The sequence below is a fragment of the Hypanus sabinus genome, chromosome 9 (assembly GCF_030144855.1).
Source record: "Hypanus sabinus isolate sHypSab1 chromosome 9, sHypSab1.hap1, whole genome shotgun sequence".
Taxonomy (NCBI): Eukaryota; Metazoa; Chordata; class Chondrichthyes; order Myliobatiformes; family Dasyatidae; genus Hypanus; species Hypanus sabinus.
Genome location: NC_082714.1, coordinates 156960368 through 156983349, shown reverse-complemented (window position 1 = coordinate 156983349; position 22982 = coordinate 156960368). Strand labels below are relative to the sequence as shown.

General features: G+C 40.9%; 1 protein-coding gene across 2 annotated transcripts in view; it reads left to right on the top strand.

Annotated features, from left to right (window-relative positions):
- The window catches only part of LOC132399947 (E3 ubiquitin-protein ligase Itchy-like), a 150640-nt gene that overhangs the window by 54844 nt on the left and 72814 nt on the right, over positions 1-22982 (top strand). For both annotated transcript variants that reach the window (XM_059980915.1, XM_059980916.1), the window contains 5 exons: positions 1150-1210; positions 10168-10340; positions 16037-16229; positions 20015-20110; positions 22045-22219. In XM_059980915.1, the coding sequence (XP_059836898.1) occupies positions 1150-1210; positions 10168-10340; positions 16037-16229; positions 20015-20110; positions 22045-22219 (698 nt within the window). The remainder of the gene's footprint in view (positions 1-1149; positions 1211-10167; positions 10341-16036; positions 16230-20014; positions 20111-22044; positions 22220-22982) is intronic.

Genomic DNA, 22982 nt, shown 5'->3' with positions numbered 1-22982 from the left:
TTTATTCCTTTTTTTTCCCCACCCATAACTTCTGGAAATGGCCTGCAACTTCCAGTGAGGGTAGTGCATCTAATGTGTCTAAGAAAAGCATTAGCATGGAGGTGAAACTGCAAGAGATACAGGGTGAGAATGTTAATGATGGCGATGTTAAAGAGTTCCTGCATTCCCATGGTGACAGCTTTAATAACGAAGAGCTTTGAGAACTGGCAGAGCAGATCCTGGGTGAATCTGAGGACACAAATGGAGAAGAAATGCTAACAAGAAACGTCACCACAAAATTCCTCAGCTCTAGCATCACCATGATCAGTTAAATCGTGGGTCAGTTCATTGCTTTGTTCCCAGTCAGGGTCATTTTCAATAAGACAAAGAGAAGTGTTTTCAACATGATTTCCAGCTACTGAGAGGAAACTTAATGCAGTCCAATCTCAACACCTACATGAAGAAGAAGCTAAAATTACAGGAGGGCCCACAACCTGATCCCTCCCCCAAGATGTAACCACCACCCGCTTCCCTCCACTGCTGCTGCATGTTGCCGCTCCACTGATGTACAGGTTGGGCCTATTTGCGTGTTTGTTACTCCATGAGTTACCGTGTATACATAAAATAATATATATCTCGGGTTTGATTTTTTTTTAAATCAGACATACATATCCATTTACGTAATGTTATAATGACCCCGCATTGCTCTGATGTATATTGTGCTCCACCTCCAAGTAACGCATCCTCAGTGTTAAGACTTTTGTCTCGTGTCTCAGAGCTGGGTGTGTCTGCACCCGTGCCACTCCCTGCCCTTGACACTCCTCCTCTGCCACCTGTCTAACACCCCTCCCCTGGTGTTCCATCCTCGCCATTCCCAACATCCTTTGCTAGCAGCAGCATTACAAACTCACTGTCCACGTCAGGTTGATAAATGCAGTACTACGCAAAAGGCGTAGGCACTCTAGCTATATATATTTGCCTAAGACTTCTGCTCAGTACCATATATATAGTCAATAGATTATTTGATGTATTACTGTTATGTTGGTGCATTCAAATGGCTTTGTAATAGTTGGCACGGGTAGTGGAAACAAACCTATATTCATCCCTGCATCCCACATCTACGAATAAGCTAATTCTAATAACTATAATGCATTGTTTGATATTTTGCAGGCAACTCAACGAATGAAGGCTCCCGATATGGTAGTGAGGCATATATACTAAATCCCTCAAGGTAAGATTTAGTAAGAGTTGCGATCTTCTAGTTATCTTCAAGATAGGTGGCAACTTTATTGATCCCAAAGGAAATTACAGTTCCCAACAATAATACAGCTACCTGAAAAACAAATTGGAAGAATCCCAGAAACACAAGTGCCTACGGATGTTGTAATCTGGACAAAAAAACAAATTACTGAAGGGATTCAGCAGGTGAGACAGCATCTCTGTAGTTGACATTTCTGGTTGAGATTCTGCAAGAACACTCCCAGTTTTACAGATCATCATGATTATCCACAGTCAAGCAATAATTCAAAATGGCAGAGAATGGAGAACTTCCTTATAGCTGACAAAGCTTTGACGTCAATCCCAACATGGTAGTATTATTTCTCCTTGTTACGTTGTACCCAGTTTTAATGCAGTTGTATTGTGCACACCCAAGGCAACTTTAGTGCTATTTCCTATGCATAAATAGTACTTTTTCCCAAGCCCACTTCAAATTACCCTTTGATATGTTTCCAGGAGTGGCTCTGCATTATCCAAAACTAAAAAAAATAGGATGACCACTTGTACCTTATGCTTGATTCTCCTGACCCTTTCAGATTGTATGATACTGCACATCCAAGCTCCATCACCAAGTGATTAACCTATTGTTTTCAATGCTCTTGTCCAGGACAAGATTGGAACTTTGTTCCTTTATGTAAATTCACACTTAGAAGAAAGAAGAAGCCTCTCACCCACCTTGGCAATCTGATATTTTATGAAGTGTTTATCATTGCCAGAGATGTTCCATTTTATGATTCCTTTGCCTTCTATGACTCCTTGATGTTCCTCGCAGCGCCTTACATAGCTTGGTGTCAGATCTTACTTGATTATGCTCCTAAGAAGTACCTTGGGACTTCTGAGTACATCAAGGCACTGTGCAGCACCAGCTTTATTGTTGATTGCTCATGGCTGTTGGCACTATTGTCTTGTAAATTGTTGGTTGCTATTGTGTTGTCTGATATGGTATTGTTCTGTAATTTATGCTTGGCACTGAACCACAATCAATTCTGGTATGTTTTCACATACTGGCAATAAAGTGATTGTGATTCTGATTTCCCCTTTTGCCCTATTAGAAAGAGTTGCACAGATTAACTGATATTAATGTTTTCACTCGTGTTGGCACGTAGATAAGGCATTGGTCTAGTGATCTGAAGGTTGTTAGTTTGAGCCTCAGCTGAGGCAGTGCGTTGTGTCCTTGAGCAAGGCACTTAACAACACATTGCTCTGCGACGACACCGGTGCCAAGCTGCTTGGGTCCTAGTGCCCTTCCCTTGGACAACATCAGTGGCGTGGAGAGGGGAAGGCTTGCAGCTTGGGCAAGTGCCGGTCTCCCATACAACCCTGCCCAGGCCAGCCCCCTGGAAACCTTCCAAGGCACAAATCCATGGTCTCACGAGACTAACGGATGCTTATATTCCTATATGTTTTCACTAAAAATGCAAAAAGTTAATGGGAACAAATGCTGATTAGGGTTGGTCATAAATTTGGATTTCAAAGCCATTACATTTTTCCCAAACATTCTCTAAATTTCTAAAAATTATTACTCATTATACAAATTACAAATAATTTGTTCTCAGTTATTGTGAAAGATAAATTAGTGCAGCTGCTAACAATGTAGGGAAGGCATATAAACACAGGTTGCTTTCAAGGTGTTAGAAGGCCTAAGATGATTACTTTAGATTTTAGCAAAAGAAGGTATTGTGGCGACCCATTTCCTGGCGCATCCGAACCAACTCACAATTAGATAGCCTACGGGGGTTTGCGAGCACAGAGCTTTGGAGCCTCTGCGCCATGGGGGGCCGGTTGAGGGAGGCTTAAAAGTGAGGCTGAAGTTTTCGAATAAAGTTTTTTCTTTCGACTGCAGTTACCGACTCCGTGTCGTAATTTTAGCGCTGCGTGTAGCACACCGCTACAGTATGATAGAATTGATGAAAGATCCCAACCTGAAATGTCGACTGTCCATAACCCTCCATAAATGCTGCCTGATCTGTTGAGCTGCACCAGTGTTTGCTTAATACTGTTTTAATATAATTATTCTATTTAATCAAATGCTGCAGCAGCCAATATAAGCTGAAATTCAAGTTTAATTGTCATTCAACCATACACATAAATACTGCCAAATAAAACAGCGTTCCTTTGGGCCAAGTTGAAAACACAAAACCAGTACAGCAGAAAAACATACAGTTGCAACAAGTCCCCTATCATGGCCTGCAGATTAATGGTGCATGCTTGATGCTCTGCAGCCATTTCTGCAAGAACAGCCCACAGCAGTTACTCATTGCATGCAGCACAGCTGCAGATGAGGGCAATTCAACTTGTCTTCCTGTGAGTGAACTCTGGAAGGCAGCAATGATGGGTAGCCAGTGCTGGCTCCAGCAATGCTCAACCACCTCTGATGTCTCCTTCCTCGGCGGTGGCAACAGGCAACCTACCCCAAGGCATGAATGAGGGCCTGGTCCATGCCTTGTTATGAATGTGCCACAACTCTCTGGGGCCGAAGGGTACAAAGTAGCCCCCTCCTTTTTGAGAATCACAAGATTGCTATTAATTTGGGTCTGGGACCCAGGAAATGAGAGAGAGAGACGTCCAGAATATACAGGGTTTGGAATGTGTCCTGGCCTCAGCAAGACGGAACCATTGATAACGGCTGTTGTCTCTTGGAGATGGAATTGTGTATTGAGTACTGTACTATTCATTGAAGCCCCTCAGGGGATGACCAGAGTGGTCTGGTTGAGGGATTGCATCATCCCAACCTGATTGACATCTGAGACCCCGTGAGTAAGGATAAAAGAGGGTCTGGGGAACAACCCCTTCACACGCACCAGGAGAAATGCTAGAAATCCCGTGACAGCGTTTAATAGCAGCAGCCGGTGGGGGGCTTGCATGCGTCCTTTCCCTTTGTCTGGGATTGGGGCCTCACCACGGGAGAACGGCTTAGCTAAAGGAGAGGCCACAAGTGACCGGCCACACCAACGGAACTCTCGAAGGATCGAAATCATAAAAAGGAAAAGCTGGCAGGTTTCTAAAAATCTCTCTCCTGACTCCAACCAAAGGCTGCAGCCTGAATGAAATGAGTGACTTTTATATTTCCATCGGACAATACATTATCCCCTAGACAACGATAGAGCTTATTTCTTATTGATTATTATTATACCCGCACTTTTAGATTTAGTATTGACGACGTATATTATCTGTATGTTTGCATTGATATTATTTTTGTGTATTTTTACTAATAAATACTGTTAAAAATAGTACCATCAGACTTCAACGGACCTCTCTATCTTTGCTGGTCAGTGACCCAGTTACGGGGTACGTAACAAAGTGGGGATCTTGTCTCGAGATTTGATACCAAATTGGAGGGCCAGTGAATCGGGCTTAAGTCCAGACATGGGTCTGGTTGCGTGGGTAGCCAGATGGGAGACCAGCAAAGATGGGCGTGGATGAATTTATAGAAAACCCGGCAGCTAGAGGCTGCCACAAAGTTGGACTTGATAAATATTGTGAAAGGACTAAACCTCGCAGAGGTGAGGTTGTCAGTGAAAAAGTGGGAGGTGCGGAGGGCCATATTATATTGTGAAGAATGTGTTTTCTGCTGAGGTATTGGAAAATATCCCTGAAAAGGCACTGGCTAGTGGGACGGCTCAGTTAGAGTTGGAGAAATTAAGGTTGGAACATGAAATTAAGTTAAAGCAGCTGGAAGCAGCTGAAAAGTAAAAAGAGCCGACAAGCAAAGGGAGTATGAGCTCCAGCTAAAGCAGTTAGAGGTGAAAAGGGAGAAGGAAAGAGCTGAAAAAGAGCAGGACAGAGCTGAGAAGCAGAGAGAGCATGAAATTAAGTTTAAACAGCTGGAAGCAGCTGAAAAAGAGAAGGAAAGGGCTGAAAAGGGGAAGGAAAGAGCCGAGAAGGAGAGAGAGTATGAGGAGAAAGAGAAACAGAGGCAACATGAGATAAACATGGAGAAGTTAAGGCAAGAGCGAAGAGCTCAAGGGTCAGACCGAGAGGAGCGGTTTAATGTTAGTCGGGAGTTTAGGTTAGTACCTCCGTTCGAGGAGACGGATGTTGATAGTTATTTCTTGCATTTTGAAAAGGTGGCAGTGAGTCAGAAGTGGCCCAGAGATCAGTGGGTGGTGGTGTTACAAGTGTGTTTAAAAGGGAAGGCACAACGGGCATATGCGGCATTGTCCATGGAGGAAGAAGAGTCTGAGAATTATGAGAAAGTAAAGGAGGCCATTCTTCAGACCTACGAATTGGTACCTGAAGCCTATAGACGAAAGTTCAGAAATTTAAAGAAAGGGTGGAATCAGACATATACCGAGTTTGCCTATGAGAAGGGTGTGCTCTTGGATTGTTGGTGTGCAGCAGAAATAGTGGAAGAATATTTTTGGCGTCTCAGGGAGTTAATTCTGATTGAGGAATTTACAGGTTGTGTTTCAGATGATATCCAGATGTATTTGAATGAGAAGCCGAATAAGTCCATATCCGAATATGCTGGTTCGTAGATGAATATGCCCTAACCCACAAGACAAAGCTTTCCTCAAATAAAAGTTACCAGAGAGACCGTGGGAACGGTAGAGAAAACCCGCTGGCTGAGGCAGAGATCCCTCCGGGAGCTAGTGGTAAAATTGAGGAGGAGAGGCAAGATGGCAGGAGAGGTCCTGGCTTGACCTGTTTTAATTGTGGAAAGGTGGGTCATATTGCATCAAAGTGCCTTGCTCCGAGGAAGGAGACAGGAAAATGGAAAGCAGCAGTCCCTACAGGATGTGCTGTGGTGATCAGTAAATCAACGAGAGAGCCCCAGGTAGACAGAGTACGAGAAGGGTCTGAGAAGTGTATTTCAGAAGGAACTGTGTCTGTGAGAGAGGGATACACACCAGTTCCAGTGCGGATCTGGAGAGACACGGGAGCTGAGCTGTCATTGATTAGCAGTAAGGTACTGGATTTTGGTCGCAATACTGCAGAGGTAGCTTTGAGAGGCATAGGAAAAGGGACAGATCCTTACATAGGATCATTATAAATTGTGAGCTGGTATCTGGACCAGTTGAAATAGGGGTGTGATCAGAATTCCCGAGAACTGATGTGGATGTCCTTCTTGGTAACAATTTAGCCGGTGGTAAGGTTTGGTCAGCAGTGAAGCTGACGAGCCAGTCTGTAAGTGTTGAGGACCCGCCCCTAGGTTCCAAGATCTATCCCGCATGCACGATCACTCGCAGCATGTGGAGAAAGGCTGCTGAGAACAAGACCAGTTTAAATCCGGCCAGTATCGATTTGGCTGAGACGTTTTTACCGACCCTGTACCAAGAGGGTTTAGAGCAGTGGTTCCCAACCTGTTTTTTGGCCATGCCCCACCTAATCACCTCTAAAATCCTGATGCCCCCTGTGGTGATATATAATTCTTATTATTCAAAAAGTGAACTCCTATTCACCTGGAGGAAGCCTAAAAGACCATTAACTTGGTTTAAACAAGCTTCCAAAGAACATTCATGAAAGAGAAAAATAAAAGAACCAAAGGACTGTTAAAGTTCTGAGGAAGAAATTACTAAGAAATTGTAAAAAAAAGAACATTAAGTGATATTAAAATAATAATAATAAATAAATAAAACAATGCCGATTCATTTCTACAGCATACAAAGACAGATACACCGTTTAAAAGAGATGACACAATGTACACACCTTCACACCACCAAGAACCGAAAGCTACTGCAAAAAGCAGCATTGGCGCGACCTCATACAAGTTTCTTACGTGTTTGGACTTGTTCATTCGTTCCTTCCTACATCAGTCAATTCATTAATTTAATTATGAAAGCCATTTGATGGTTGTAATGATGGTGATACACTATATATACAGTACATACGCAATTACACATGTATATACAAGTATTTTTATGTATGCATACTGTATATACCCATATGTATTAACTCACACACACTCAAACTCACACAGACTTACTAGTAAAAATTCACTGTTAGTAACTCATTCTTGAATTGCCCCCCTTAAAAATCAAATTACCCCCCCCCCCCCGTGGGGTGTATGCCCCACGTTGGGAACCACTGGTTTAGAGGGTGGAGAAACGGAGAATAGGAAAGTGAAAAAGAGTAAGGGAGAGGAGGTAGTCCTGCCCTTAGCCAGGAGGAAATTTATAGAGGCACGAAGTAAAGATGAGAAACAGATAAGGCTGTTAAAAGGTCCAGAGTTGGACATGGATGATCTGTCTGATTTGAAGAAGTTGAAAATTCTAAAGGTGTTCCCGATAATAAAATGAGGGCATTCCTAGATGAAAAGGATGCCATTACCTTGCTGGGTTGGCAGATGAGGTTGTTTCAGCTCGCGGGGTTGAGTTTACTCCGGAAGGGAGTTGCCCAGAGAGTAACTGGGAGGATCAGGGGAATTTAGAATTTGAAAAGGGTACGGGTATTGAAAGCCTGGAAGAGGCAAATGTCCCATTTGGGTGTGTTCAAGATGTGGATGCACGTGGTACTGAACCTAGTAATGGAGCTCAGAAAAAGTCTGAGGTATTTGATTCAGTTGAAAAGGAATGCAGTCCTTGTGGGTCAGATGGACTTGGTTCAGTGAAGAAAGGGTTAACCTTGGTAATAGTGGGAAGAGAGAATTCCCAGTTGGTTGTGTTCGAAGGTGTGTTAAAAGTTAGTGAGGAGATAAAAGGTGGTGAGGTGAATATTATTATTGAAGGAAAAGGGAAAAGTGTAGTTCCTAAATTGAATGAAGAAAATTTAAAGTCTGGATTGATGTCAGAAGCAGCAACCAGGCTACAGAGACAATGGCTTGGTAACACTTGCCTGCGAATCAATTACAGGTTGATTTGGAATGTAAAGGTGCCCCACACGCTATTGTTATTCAAGAGTGTGCTGTGAAGAGGCAGCATCTGAAATGCTGTTTGGACTAACAGTTTAAACTGAAAACTAATAGCATGAAGGGTCCTGAAGAGAAAACTAGCAACTTGCTTAAAATTAAAGTATTGTGTGGAAATTCGGAAAATGGTCTAAGTTTGGAACACATTGTTGACAAAATAGCTCCTGTGAAAGAAGCATGCAAAAGCCTATTCCACACTAGTATACAAGTTAACCACATGGGAGTTAACTGGAAAAGGGGCGAGGGTTGACGGGATGCCGTTTTAACTAACCGGATCCGGTTTTAAGAAATTTCGACAAAGCATGTGAATAATAAAGACAACCCCCATGGAAGAGTGACTGTTAAGTTTGAAAGTACGATAAAGATTAATATTTGCATGAACTTTTGTAGTATACACGTAAGCTAAGATCACAACTCTTTAGTTTTTCCTTTGTTGAACAAAAGAATAAAAATAGGTGGTTATTAGATTGGAGTCTGATGCTACAAGACTTTATTCAGGTACAAGATGTTAAGATATTAAAGGAAGTGACAATGTAATCGTTAACTGTTTAGATGCTGAATTGAATGTATAACTGTATTACTCTGTAGAAAAAAAACTCTTTTGTATTGTGTTAGATTCCAAAATCCTGTAAGACTCTGTATTAATTCATTTTTACCAATGGTAAAAATCTTTGAAGGAAGGGGGTGTTACGAATGTGCCACAACTCTGTGGGGCCGAAGGGTACAAAGTAGCCCCCTCCTTTTTGAGAATCGCAAGATCGCTATTAATTCGGGTCTGGGACCCAGGAAATAAGAGGGAGACGTCCAGAATACACAGGGTTTGGAATGTGTCCTGGCCTCAGCAAGGCGGAACCCTTGATAACGGCTATTGTCTCTTGGAGATGGAATTGTGTATTGAGTACTGTACTATTCATTGAAGCCCTCGCGATGACCAGAGTGGTCTGGTTGAGGGATTGCATCATCCCAACCTGATTGACATCTGAGACCCCGTGAGTAAGGATAAAAGAGGGTCTGGGGAACAACCCCTTCAGACGCACCAGGAGAAACGCTAGAAATCCCGTGACAGCGTTTAATAGCGACAGCCAGTGGGGGGGGGGGGGGGCTCGCGTGCGTCCTTTCCCTTTGCCTGGGATTGGGGCCTTACCACAGAAGAACGGCTTAGCTAAAGGAGAGGCCATAAGTGACCGGCCACACCAACGGAACTCTCGAAGGATCGAAATCATAAAAAGGAAAAGCTGGCAAGTTTCTAAAAATCTTCTCTCTTGACTCCAACCAAAGGCTGCAGCCTAAATGAACTGAGTGACTTTTATATTTCCATCGGACAATACATTATCCCTAGACAACGATAGAGCTTATTTTTTATTGATTATTATTATACCTGCACTTTTAGATTTAGTATTGACGACGTATATTATCTGTATGTTTGCATTGATATTATTTTTGTGTATTTTTACTAATAAATACTGTTAAAAATAGTACCATCAGACTTCAACGGACCTCTCTATCTTTGTTGGTTAGTGACCCAGTTACGGGGTTCGTAACAGCCACAACCAAGGTCTCGCAGTTCCACCGCCAATGAACGAGCAAATCAGATTCGCAGTATTCTACATTACCAATGTTCATTGTAGTCTTGCTATCTCAACAAAAAAGTCCTGTCCTGTGCATTGGATTATGACCATCATTGGTGCTGCCTTTCCTGGGTGGCTGAAGCGCCCTGCAACACGGAGCACAACAAGTCCACCTCCAGGGCTGTCCTGCAGCTCGCTAGTGAGGTAGACCTGCAGTCCTTGATGTTCTTAATATCCAACACTCTCTTGTGATCGTGAAACTGATGTAAAGCATAGACTATTGCACCTTTGGTTGGACCTAGAGAGGCACCGCCATCTTACCAGAAAATGGTTGTGCATTCTCACTCTGCATGTTTGTGTGTGAAGATCTCTCATATCTTATAATGCAAACATTTTAAATGTTTTATTGTTGATGGTTTGGCATTGGGGATGTCATTTGGGTTCCATTTCCTTCCACGTGCACCAAGAATTTCAAATATCTATGATCTCTTGCAGTGCAAATGGTGATGCAATGTCACAAGAAGGCTCAATGGACACTGGGTCTGCTGATGAACACAATATGAATGGCAGAAATACTCCATCACCGTCTCCAAAATCAAAGCCAGTAAGGCCTCCAAGACCCTTGAGACCCCCACCTCCGGTTCCATCCAGACCCGTGAGCATAGCAGGTAACACTGCAGAACAGTATTGACTACTTCGGGACTAAGGGTTATTGCTAGAAAGGGACAACCTATTTAGTCATTCCTGTCATGAGGTAAAGATTTTCCAATCTATGTTAAATACCTATTTGCCTTTTTTTAGTGCCTGCTATAACTGAGAAGTCTCTAAATACTTTCAGTACGTTTAAGTTGAAGTCACATGGATCTTTCTTTTCTACTGCTCTCTTCTGTTCTGAAGTTGGTTTAAAAACTAGCCTCTTGGAATGAGCTTTAAGCCACTTGATCTAATACTTCACTTGATTGCTGTCTCTTCTACCATTGTTCTTATAAACACAAGAGATTCTGCAAATGCTGGAAAGCCAGAGGAGAACACACACATTCTGGAGGGACTCTGAGGATACTGAACAGTTGACGTATCAGGCCAAGATCCTTCATCAGGACTCTTGTTCTTGAGAAGGATTTGGGGAAATTTAATTACTGCAGTCAAGTTATAGTTTACTGACTGTGCCCTGATGTACATTAAGGTGCGTTTTCATTCACATCTTTGATCATTATTTGGATTCTGGTTTGCTCTGGGACAGAACCACCATGGTCTTGGGCAAAAACAGCTGGGAGTCAATATTTAATATAAAGATTCTTTTTTTTGTCATTCTGGCACAGTAATTTATTTTTAACCTATGGTTAGCTATCTTTTGCTATTATGTGAGTGGAGGAAGAGCTAAAAAGCATTCTAAGCCTAGACTTTTTAATGCTGCCTTCTTTCCTGTAAATTCTGTTTATTTAAAAATAATAACTTATTTGGAATGTAAACACTGTTAATGGGAGCAAATTCAAAAATTTCTGTTCCAATATTGCTTTGACAAGCAAGGAGGTATTTCAGTGTGAAAAATATAACAGAAAATTACTTCGTCTATCTTGAAAATCTAAGCAGGCAATTCTCTGAATTGCTTTGGCAATGAAGAAAATAACTTCATTCTTAGCGATTAAGTAAAACTACATTCAAGCCAGTATAATTTTAATCTGTTACCTTGTTTTCAACAAGTGTTGTAATCTGACTTTCTGTCAATCAGTCTTTCCATTTTATGTTCGTGCCATTGTTCCTGACGCATTAGCATACGATTTTATTTGTGGATGAGCTACTCTGAAATTACGTCAGTCTGCACAAGAGACTCTGTAACTTGGGGTATTTCAGCTGATCAGTTGGTCCGTTTTCCTGTCAGTTAAAGGAATATAATATTGTGAAACAGAAAGGAAAGCCTCTGTTGACCACCTTGTTTGGCAAATAAGCAGACAGTTTTTTCGTAATTAAATCTTAAGAGATGTTTGTAGTTAATTCATGATATAATCTGCTAATAATTTGTTCAATTTTGTGGCAAATAACATTTTAAAGTTAACACATTATTGTGAAGTTTAAACTTAATCATTATCACATTTCTAATACTAACATGTTTAAATCAATGTATTCCATCCTGTACTGATTGTTAGTTACTGTAATGCTGCTTAGAATATATGTGGGTTACACAGTGCTCTTAACTAAAAGCTTATCCCAATGCATTTTACTAGAGGTGGTAAACATTCCAAATATCCAAAGGGTTACTGGTTTGCAGTCCTACATAAAGAAGACCTTGAGTAGGAAAGTTACAATTCAGAGAGCTATAAAACTTATATTGCTGAGGATTATTGACATGCAAATTTAATAAAATCAGCCTCTTACAATGTAGTTTATCAGCTTATCCGGTTGGGGCTTTCTTGCCAGCAACTCCTGTTTCTGAGTGCTGAATTACAGCAGCCAAAAGCTTGTTTCCTCTGTTCCAGTCACTCTTAATTCTTCAACCTGCTCTTGCATTATCCAAAAGCACAAGTTTTGACCTTCTCTGAATCATGCTAAGCTAAATGATGTGAATTGCAACAGTCCCTTCAATAATCTGTTAACTTGCTACATCAGAGACATCTATTCTAGAGAAAGATAAATTGCCTTTTAACTCATGCGAGAGCATAGACCGTCAACTTTTTTGCTGTTGATGTTTTTGGAGCAGGCAATTTAGTTTTTTCCAGCACGGATGGAAAGGAAAGCATGCACGGGAGCCGGCTGGATTCGAACTCGGGGCCTTCTGTCCCAAAGTCCAGCGATGATGCCACCAGCCGGCTCTATTCCAACATTTGTAGATTTGATCTCTTCTTTAGTCTTTATTAGATTAGAATTCAATCTAGTTTTGAAACTTTTTGGAATTCTGACAGCTTGGATTGCAGAGAAGAAATAGATATGAAGCTGCCCAGGAGAGTTGGATGTAAAGTAGAGTTTGAGGAGACTGTCTGGAAGGCTGCTGTAATGGGTTAACCACAAAGGAAAGCTGTGCTGGCTTTGGAACTAAACAAAGTCATCCAAGGGATTGTCTTGATTGTGGAGTTGCAGGAGGTTGTAAGAGAGTATGTCCTTTAGAATGATGGCCATGAAAAGTTGGTCATAGGTCATATCCAGGGTATAAATGTGATAGGTTAGCTTTTTACAGCAACACAGTATAATGCAACTCCGCCATAGATGGAATGAAACCTGGCTGCAAAAAGAGTTGGGTTGGGCATGGAGCTAGCAACTCCATCTTGTAAAATCCCAGTACTACAGGAATGGCAACAGAAGCTCCAAAGACTTCATCTCTGGAAGAGGAAGGATACACCAAAAGGATGGAATACGGCTGTGGAAACTGCCTATGCCTCTGTAGGGGTGATGGGCTTAAGAAGAAGACGGTATAATGGAATCACAACAACCCTAAATTACATAAGCTTAAGTTAACATGAATTGTATATACCTTGGACAACAAAATAAAAATATGCATAATTCAATTAGAGCAAGGTAGACCATAAGACAGAAGCAGAAGTAGGCCATTCAACCTATTGTATCTGCTCTGCCATTTGATTATGACTGATTTATTTTCCTTCTCAACTCCATTGTCCTGCCTTCTTCCCATAACCTTTGCCCTCACTAATCAAGAACCTAACAACCTCGGCTTTAAATACACCAAATGACTTGGCCTCCACAGCTGCCTGTGGCAATGAATTCCACAGATTCACCACTGTCTGACTAAATTTGAGGGATATATAGTCCAAGGTTGACATGAGGTCTTTTCCAGGTTAGTTCAAAAACCTGATGGTAGTGGGGAAAATGTTGTTATTGAACCTTGAGGTATGGGTCTTCAGGCTCCTGTACCACCTGCTGGATGGCAGCATTGAGAAGAGGGCTCAGCCCTGATGGTGGGATGTCCTTAATGATGGATTCTGAGTTTCTAAGATTCTGAGTTGCCTGTGATAGGGGTCCTTGATGATGGGGAGAGCTGTACCCAATGGAATTGTTCAGAACAAAAAAATGTGCCTTCATAATAAAGCATTAATACTGAGTCATGCATGCTATTTGTTACTTATATAATAGACAATAGACAGAAGGTGCAGGAGTAGGCCATTCGGCCCTTCTAGCCAGCACCACCATTCACTGTGATCATGGCTGATCATACACGTTCAGCACCCTGTTCCTGCCCTCTCCCCATATCCCTTGACCCCGCTATCTATAAGAGCTCTATCTAACTCTCTCTTGAATGCATCCAGAGACTTGGCCTCCACTGCATTCTGGGGCAGAGCATTCCACATATCCACCACTCTCTGGGTGAAAAAGTTTTTCCACATCTCTGTTCTAAATGGCCTACCCCTTATTCTTAAACTGTGGCCTCTAGTTCTGGACTCGCCCTTCAGCGGGAACATGCTTCCTGCCTCCAGTGTGTCCAATCCCTTAATAATCTTATATGTTTCAATCAGATCCCCTCTCATCCTTCTAAATTCCAGTGTCTACAAGCCCAGTTGCTCCAACCTTTCAACATATGACAGTCCCGCCATTCCAGGAATTAACCTTGTGAACCTATGCTACACTCCCTCAATAGCAAGAATGTCCTTCCTCAAATTTGGAGACCAAAACTGCACACAGTACTCCAGGTGGGGTCTCACCAGGTCCCTGTACAGCTGCAGAAGGACCTCTTTACTCCTATGCTCAATTCCTCTTGTTATAAAAGCCAGCATGCCATTAGCTTTCTTCACTGCCTGTTGTACCTGCATGCTTGCTTTCATTGACTGATGTACAAGGACACCTAGATCTCGTTGTACTTCCGCTTTTCCTAACTTGACTCCATTTAGATAGTAATCTGCCTTCCTGTTCTTGCCACCAAATTGGATAACCTCATATTTAGCCACATTAAATTGCATCTGTCATACATTTGCCCACTCACCCAACCTGTCCAAGTCACCCTGCATTCTCATAACATCCTCCTGACATTTCACACTGCCATCCAGCTTTGTGTCATCAACAAATTTGCTAATGTTACTTTTAATCCCTTCATCTAAATCATTAATGTAACAGCTGCGGTCCCAGCACTGAACCTTGCAGTACCCCACTGGTCACGGCCTGCCATTCCGAAAGGGACCCGTTAATCACTACTCTTTGTTTCCTGTCAGCCAGCCAATTTTCAATCCATGTCAGTACTCTGCCCCCAATACCATGTGCCCTAATTTTGCCCACTAATCTCCTATGTGGGACTTTATCAAAAGCTGTCTGGAAGTCCAGGTACACTGCATCCACTGGCTCTCCCTTGTCCATTTTCATAGTTACATCCTCAAAAAACTCCAGAAGATTAGTCAAGCATGATTCATGAATCCATGCTAACTTGGACTGATCCTTCTACTGCTATCCAAATGTGTCGTAATTTCCTCTTTTATAATTGACTCCAGGATCTTTCCCACCACTGATGTCAGGCTAATCGGTCTATAATTCCGTTTTCTCTCTCCCTCCTTTCTTGAAAAGTGGGACAACATTAGCCACCCTCCAATCAGCAGGAACTGTTCCTGAATCTATAGAACATTGGAAAATGATTACCAATGCGTCCACGATTTCTAGAGCCACCTCTTTAAGTACCCTGGGATGCAGACCATCAGGTCCTGGGGACTTATCAGCCTTCAGACTCAACAGTCTATCCAACACCGTTTCTTGCCTAATATAAATTTCCTTCAGTTCATCCTTTACCCTAGTTCCTTTGGCCACTATTACATCTGGGAGATTGTTTGTGTCTTCCCTAGTGAAGACAGATCCAAAGTACCTGTTCAACTCTTCTGCCATTTCCTTGTTTCCCATAATAAATTCACCCGTTTTCTGTCTTCAATGGTCCAATTTTGGTCTTAACTTTTTTTTTGCTATTCCCATACCTAAAGAAGCTTTTACTATCCGCCTTTATATTCTTGGCTAGTTTACCTTCGTACCTCATTTTTTCTTGGCGTATTGCCTTTTTTGTTATCTTCTGTTGCTCTTTAAAAGCTTCCCAGTCCTCCGGTTTCTCGCTCATCTTTGCTATGTTATACTTCTCTTTTATTTTTGTACTGCCCTTTACTTCCCACATCAGCCACAGCCACCCCTTACTCCCCTTAGGATCTTTCTTCCTCTTGGAATGAACCGATCCTGCACCTTCTGCATTATTCCCAGAAATACCTGCCATTTTTGTTCCACTGTCTTCCCTGCTAGGGTATTGTTCCATTGAACTTTGGCCAGCTCCTCCCTCATAGCTCCATAGTTCCCTTTGTTCAACTGTAATACTGACACATCCGATTTTCCCTTCTCCTTCTCAAATTGTAGGTTAAAACATATCATATAATTCTTTCTGATTCTCTGTTTTCAACAGTCTGTGAAAACGGGTACTCGGGTCCCATGGAGAATGGACCTGCTGCTGCTGTTTCAACTGCAACAAATACCATGCCTTCAGCTGCAGTGACAAATTTACCAGAGCCATCAGCCAGTGTTGCTCCATCAGCTGCAACTGTCTCTCCTGGTGACCGTGCACTAAACACAGTGAACAAGGGTCCACTTCCACCTGGGTGAGATTCCTTTTGTAAGATGTATTTTCTGTTAAATTTTTATAAGGTTTTGTTAGTCTTGAAGAGAATTTTCCTTACTTTTATTGTGGAAGACGATTGTAGTATGAAAGATTTTCCCTTTTGATTGGGGTAGGTTAGGTTCATAGTGACTTCCCTGATGTACTTCAAACATTAGAGCTCCCATAAATGTTAAGGGTAATGAATGAACCATAAGATTCCTTGGAACATTGCACACAGGAAATGTGACAAACCAAGATGGTTTAATCTTTTGATCCATATCTTTATGGAGATTGTACAATATGTGTCAGAAAGAAACAATTTACAGTGCATTGTGATTTGGAATGTGCTATCTTAAAAGAAGATGAAAACAGTAACATTTAAAGCAGAATTTAGATGAAGTGTGGGGTGTTGGGAAGAGGGGTACTAGAATTCCAATACTGAGGGAGAGGCACAGAGGAGTGGAATTTGCTATGGAGCTGATGCAGGCATGATTGGCTGTACAGCCTCCTTGCATGCTATGGCCTATATAACATTTGCCACATGAAACTAATTTTTAGATGGCACTGTTTCATGTTGAGATAAGTGTTGTGATTTCTCATGGCTGTAAATATTCAGAAATAGCTGTCAGAATTAGCTTTGGAAGTTAATGTAGAGCAGTTCAGTCCAGGAACAGGCCCTTCAGCCTAGCAAAGCTGAGGTGACCAAGTTGCCAGTGAACCTTATCCCTCTTGCCTGAATGTGATCCATATCCCTCTATTCTCTGCCTGTTTAAATGGCTCTTAAGCATCACTGGTGCATCTGTTTTTGAAGAAACTTGCCTTTATACTTCACCATTTCACCTTAAACCTGTGGCCTCTTGTATCTGACATTTCCACCCTAGGGATAAAGCTCTGATTGTCTATCCTTTCTCTGCCTCTCATAATTATAGATGTATCAGATTGTCTCTCAGCCTCCAAGCTCCAGGGAAATTGACCCAAGTTTGTCCAAACTTTCTTTAAGGCTAATACACTTGAATCCAAGCAGCATCCTGGTTGAAGCTCTTTTCCACGCTCTCCAAATCTTCCACATCCTCCCCATACTGTGGCGATCAGAACAGTGTATAATACTTCAAATGTAGCCTAACCAAAGTGTTAGACAGCTGTCCTGTATTGATCCCTCTGTACATCAATGCTCCTAAAAGTCCTGACATATACTGCATACTTGTGGTTTAGATCTTCCAAAATGCATCTGTTAATCATAAGCTGGAACAATTTGATTCATACTGAAATACATCTTACGGAAATGTTTGTTTGATGATAAACTTCAATAAAAATAAATAAATTCCAAAATGCATTTCCTCACACTTCAGCTTATCCACATTTCCTCCCATTCTCATGTCACCTGCAGTCACATTCAGTCAGAGAAACACTTCACCACCACTACCTTCTATCTTTTATGACCAAGATGATTTTTTTTGAAATTATCCAACTCAACCTGAATTCCATGTGACTTCATCACCTGGACCAGCCAACCAGGAGAAGCTTGTCAAATGCTTTACCAAAGTCCATGTAGACAACGTATGCTGCCCCACCCTCATCAATCATCATTCATCACTCCTCAGAAAAACTGCTTTGTGAGACAGGACTTACCTGACAAAGCTATGCTGACGATCAGAAATAACTCCAGGTTTAAGTTAATCTTCATTAGTTTCCCTGCAGCTGATCTAAAGGTCACTGAGCTATGATTTTTTTTTCTGGATCGTTGTGATCCTTTCCTTAATTCTTCTGTATCTAAAGTGGAGGCTGGTACATTCTTGATTAATAATGGTATTGAAGGTTACTGGAAAAAGGCAGGAAAATGGGTTTGAGAGGGAAAATAAATCAGTCATTGAATGGCAGAGTTGACTCAGTGCTCCTGTGTTTTACGGTCAATTGATGATTCACGTTGGGTGCATTCAACAAATACATACGAAGAAACTCAAAAGTATTTTCCTTCTGAACATATTAGAGGCTATTACATTATATTTAAAGTATTTAAAGAAGTCCTGCTTGTATTTATACAGGTTTAATTGGGCTGCATCTATTTTTGCAGGCACGTACTAATTATCTCTGAACAGTTATCTTAATTTATTCTTTAAAAAAACCTAACCCACTGCTCTGTGCTTTGCCAACTGTTTGCCAGTGTGGTATGGGGCTCTTTTTGATCATAGCATACATAAGTTTGATATGCAAACCATTTTAAATCTGAAATTTAGTTTCTGTTAACGTGCAACTTGAATGGAAGTATTGATGGCTGAGAGTTAATTTGTGTCGCAAAGCTGCATGCATGCTGTTGACTTTAAAGTAGCATGCTCTGTAAAAGAAGAGGTTCTTGGACTTTAGATACAAATCTCATGAGAAAGCATTGGCAGTCAGAAAGCAGCATTGCAGAATATCATGGGTGGTCTAGCTAGAGTCATTTGCTGAACACATTTAACTTTGGGACTGCTTCAATTTTCTCTTATGGACAAGTTATTAAATGCCAGATAATAATGGAGTTACAGAAACAAAGTTTACTGACCATTTGTCAAGTTTGTGGATTGTGTTTAATATTTTTGTTACTGAGTTAAGCTTGCTAAAGTTCTAGCCTACCAATCTCCTTGCCTTAGTGTTAGGTCCACTGTCAGCAGTTTCAGAGGAAAGACTTCATGTTATCAAATTATATTTGATAACATTCTGGAAGTTGAGTATTTCAGCTTTTAAATACACTGACTATTTAGATTGGGATTGTGAAATATTACAGCACAGAGCTTGCCCCCCCACCATCCCCGCAAGTAGTATCCAGCTCCACTTTGAGGTATTATGGAAATAGGTACAAAAAAAAAATCCTGGAAACAGTGTGGAGATTTAGCACAGAAACAGAATTAAACAGAAACAGATATAGCATTTTGTGTCCCGAATCCTTCATCAGAACTGGGAAGGAGTAAAATTCTACATTTATCATTTTATGTACATGCAGTCAGTCTATGTATGTAACAGTTACTTGTATATTGTCTTTAATAGGATTGCTTTTACATTTATTATATTTTTCATTTATTATTTGTTTATTGTGCTCTTTAATGCTGCATTGGATCTAGAGTAACAATTATTTTGTTCCTCTTTGCATTTTTGTACTGTAGAATGACAATAAACTATTTTGAATCTTTTTAAGGCAGCGCCTCACAGGAAACTTGATAGCCTATTTGTATGTTAAATGTTTTAATCCTACCTATAGTTTGTTCGCTGATCACTGAAAATCTTTATCCCATTTTCCTTTTCTGACTGGAAAACTTGTCTCTTTAATGCATCAAAATTGGTAAACACTTGCAAATGTACTGTACAGCCTCAAGCAGCTCATTTAAACTTGTGTCATTTCATTCATATTCTCTTCATCCTCTGTACCAAACTGGATCACTTCGCACCTCTCTGAATACCTTTGTGAAAGATTTAGCACACAAAGTGAGAATTTAGGTTACGTGAAGTACAACTGGTGAGATGGTTAGTTCATTTAGGAACTAAAGAAGTGCAGCAATATTGATGCTAGTCAGTAATTAAACAAAACTGGTGGTTGTAAAATCTTAAGTGTATTTTATTAAAGGGTGACAATTGTCTTCTGAAAAAGCTTGCAGTTATAAATCTGGTCAGGAATAGCTAGTAATTTGCTGTATTGTGTCATACCACTTTGTTAATAACCTGAAAAATGGGTGTGAGGGGAAGTGAGATTTAACATTTATTTATATGTAGCTTTGCTCTGTTAGTATAACAGAAGGTTTTATTTTCTTTCTGTAGCTGGGAGCAGAGGGTGGATCAACATGGTAGATTGTATTTTGTAGATCACATTGAGAAGCGAACAACGTGGGAAAGACCACAGCCATTACCTCCAGGGTAAGTGCATGCTCATTAGTGAATGGATGTTCTGGCATAACCTATTCTTAGACCCATTTATTATCGTAACTGCTAATGAACCAAATTATGGTAGCATTAATTAAAATCATTATGTACTTAGGACATCTGCAATACTGATGCTACAAAGGCAGTTTCATTGGGTAGTGCTTTCTGAGCAGTGCCTTCCACAGAAAACCCTTTTAAAGTTCAAAAGATAGATTTTATTTTTTGCACTTCTGGCCCTTGGTGTAAAGCACATGGTTGGAGCTGTAGCCAAGTGTTATGTTTAAGTGGTTGCAAAAGCACCCACTATCTGACAGTGAGATCAATCACTGACCATCTGTTCTGTAAAGGAGGTTGGTTACTTCTCGTGATGAGGCACGTGTGCCCTGGCAGGTTCAATTTGAACCTGTTGTTAAAATCTGTCCTTGACATTTCTCCAGGTGAAGGGATTGAGGACTTTTAACCTGGAACATAGAAATACAAGCAGGAGTAGGCCACTTACTGTGGATTATATGTTACTTTCCTACTCTGATCACGATAATGTTTAATTCCCTTAATATCTTAAAATCTATGTTTAGAAATAATGGCTTCTGGGATATTAGACCAGCTGAATTTATAATTTTTTTGGTGATGTTGGGTGGCACAGCCGGCTTTACAGTATCAGCGGCTTGTGTTCAATTCCTGCCGCTGCCTGTAAGGAGTTTGTCCATTCTCCATGGGTTTCCTCCCACAGTCCAAAGACCTACCGGTTGGTAGGTTAATTGGTCATTATAAATTGTCCTGGGATTAGGGTAGGATTAAATCGGGATTGCTGGGTGGTGTGGTTTGTGGAGTCAGAAGGGCCTATTCCAAGCTGTATCTCAATAAAATAAAATTTTTAAATAAAATATTTAACTCTTAATTACATTTGCTTTGTAACTGGTCTCAATTACACTTACGATTGGCTTTTCATAATTGCTGCCCAGAAGCTATGACATATGTACGATGATGCTGAAAAGCCCTTCATCTAGTCATACCATTATATAATTTGATTACTTCTACAAAATTGCACAATATAGGTTCAAAAGAATGGGATTTATACTCCCGATGCCTGTGCACAAGTACCTTCCCGAGCTACATCAATCACAGTTTAGAATGTATTTGAAAGTGATGCTGCTGAACCGCCGGAGAAACTGAAGTACCTGTGACAAACACTGCCATCAGTTCTCAGTCATTTCATCCAAACTTTCAAAATCACTCTGCTTGAACTCAACATCAAAGTAATAAGGAATGTTAAACATTATTCTTTATTGCATTCAGGTTTCTCTAGTTTTCATTAAACTTCAGGTGAAACCCATCTTTCCATACCTACACTTCAGTTAGGTGACTGCAGCCCTGAACTAGGAAACCGATGGTTTAAAATTAACAACAGTTCAGCTATTCTTTGCTAGTTGTTTGAAATCGGGGCATATATCACTACTCTTCTAACAACCATCTCATCTGATTCGCCACTACCACTGACCCCATTGACTCTTAAGCAACATGCAAAAAATGGAGGAACTCAGCACCTAAGGAGGGGAATAAACAGATGATGTTTGTGGCCAAGACCCTTTATCATCATGAGTTCTGGTGAAGGATCTCAACCCGAAGCATCAACTGTTTATTCCCCTCCATAAGTACTGTCTCAGCGCTAAGTTCCTCTAGCATTTTGTGCATGTTGCTCAAGATTTCCAGCACCTGCAGAATTTCTTGTGTTTATGATTTGCTGGGTCAGTTTAAGCTAATTTTACTTTGCCCCTGAGCTCTGTGTTTCTACTTCTGTTGTTAACAATTATAAATTATCACAAGAACCTTTGAAATTGGGATCATAGAATATGCTAATCAAAGCTTAACTCTGCAGTTGGAATGCATTAATGTCTTTAATTGTGTCTTCCCCAATTCTTGCTTGATAGCTGGGAGCGAAGGGTTGACGAAAGGCACAGAATATATTACGTTGACCACATTACCAGGACCACCACATGGCAGCGGCCTACGGTGGAATCTGTCAGGAACTTTGAACAATGGCAGTCGCAGAGAAATCAGCTTCAGGGAGCCATGCAACAGTTCAACCAGAGATTTATTTATTCGGTAACCAGCTATTTTACTGAAACTTTCAGAAGAGCTGAATGATTGCTTGATCTGTACAAAATCAATACTTTGATTTTGGCATCCACTAAAAAAAATTATATTCACTATGATCTAATGTCCTCTCCAGCCATTTTGAATATTTTTCATCTTCATTTAATTTGGGTAATGTAACTGTGTTCAAGCTCTTCATAGAATTTATCTATGTCCTCATTTGATCCGTCTGTTGTTGGTGCATATATCTGTATAATTGCTAAATCAAATGGTTGTCCGCTGAATCTGACAAGGAGCACGCTTTCTGGTATTGCCCAATGTCCTAGAACACTTTTTGCCATGTTTTCAACCATAAGAATTCCTACTCCATTAGTCTGGGATGTTCCACAAGAATAAATTAGTGTTTTATTTCTATTCCAACATGTTCCAGCACCTGTCCAACAAACTTCGCTAATTCCCATGATAATTTTTAGTCTTTCCATTTCATTTAGCACATTGTTCAGTCTTCCTGCTTGATACAGGGTTCTTGTATTCCAAGTGGCAATGATTTTCTATGGAAATGGAAATCAATGAATTGATCCACTTGACCCGAAACAGGAGTATGGGAGCCATGGCAGTCAAAGCTCAGTCTGGGCATGGTACCTGATGATGATGATGATATAAATGTGTGCTGGAGATGTGGACGAGATTGCTTAAACAGTTCACCATTGTTTTAATGGAAATATTTGTGTCAACATGTTTCAGACGTCCAAGTCTATGCACTCAAGTATGT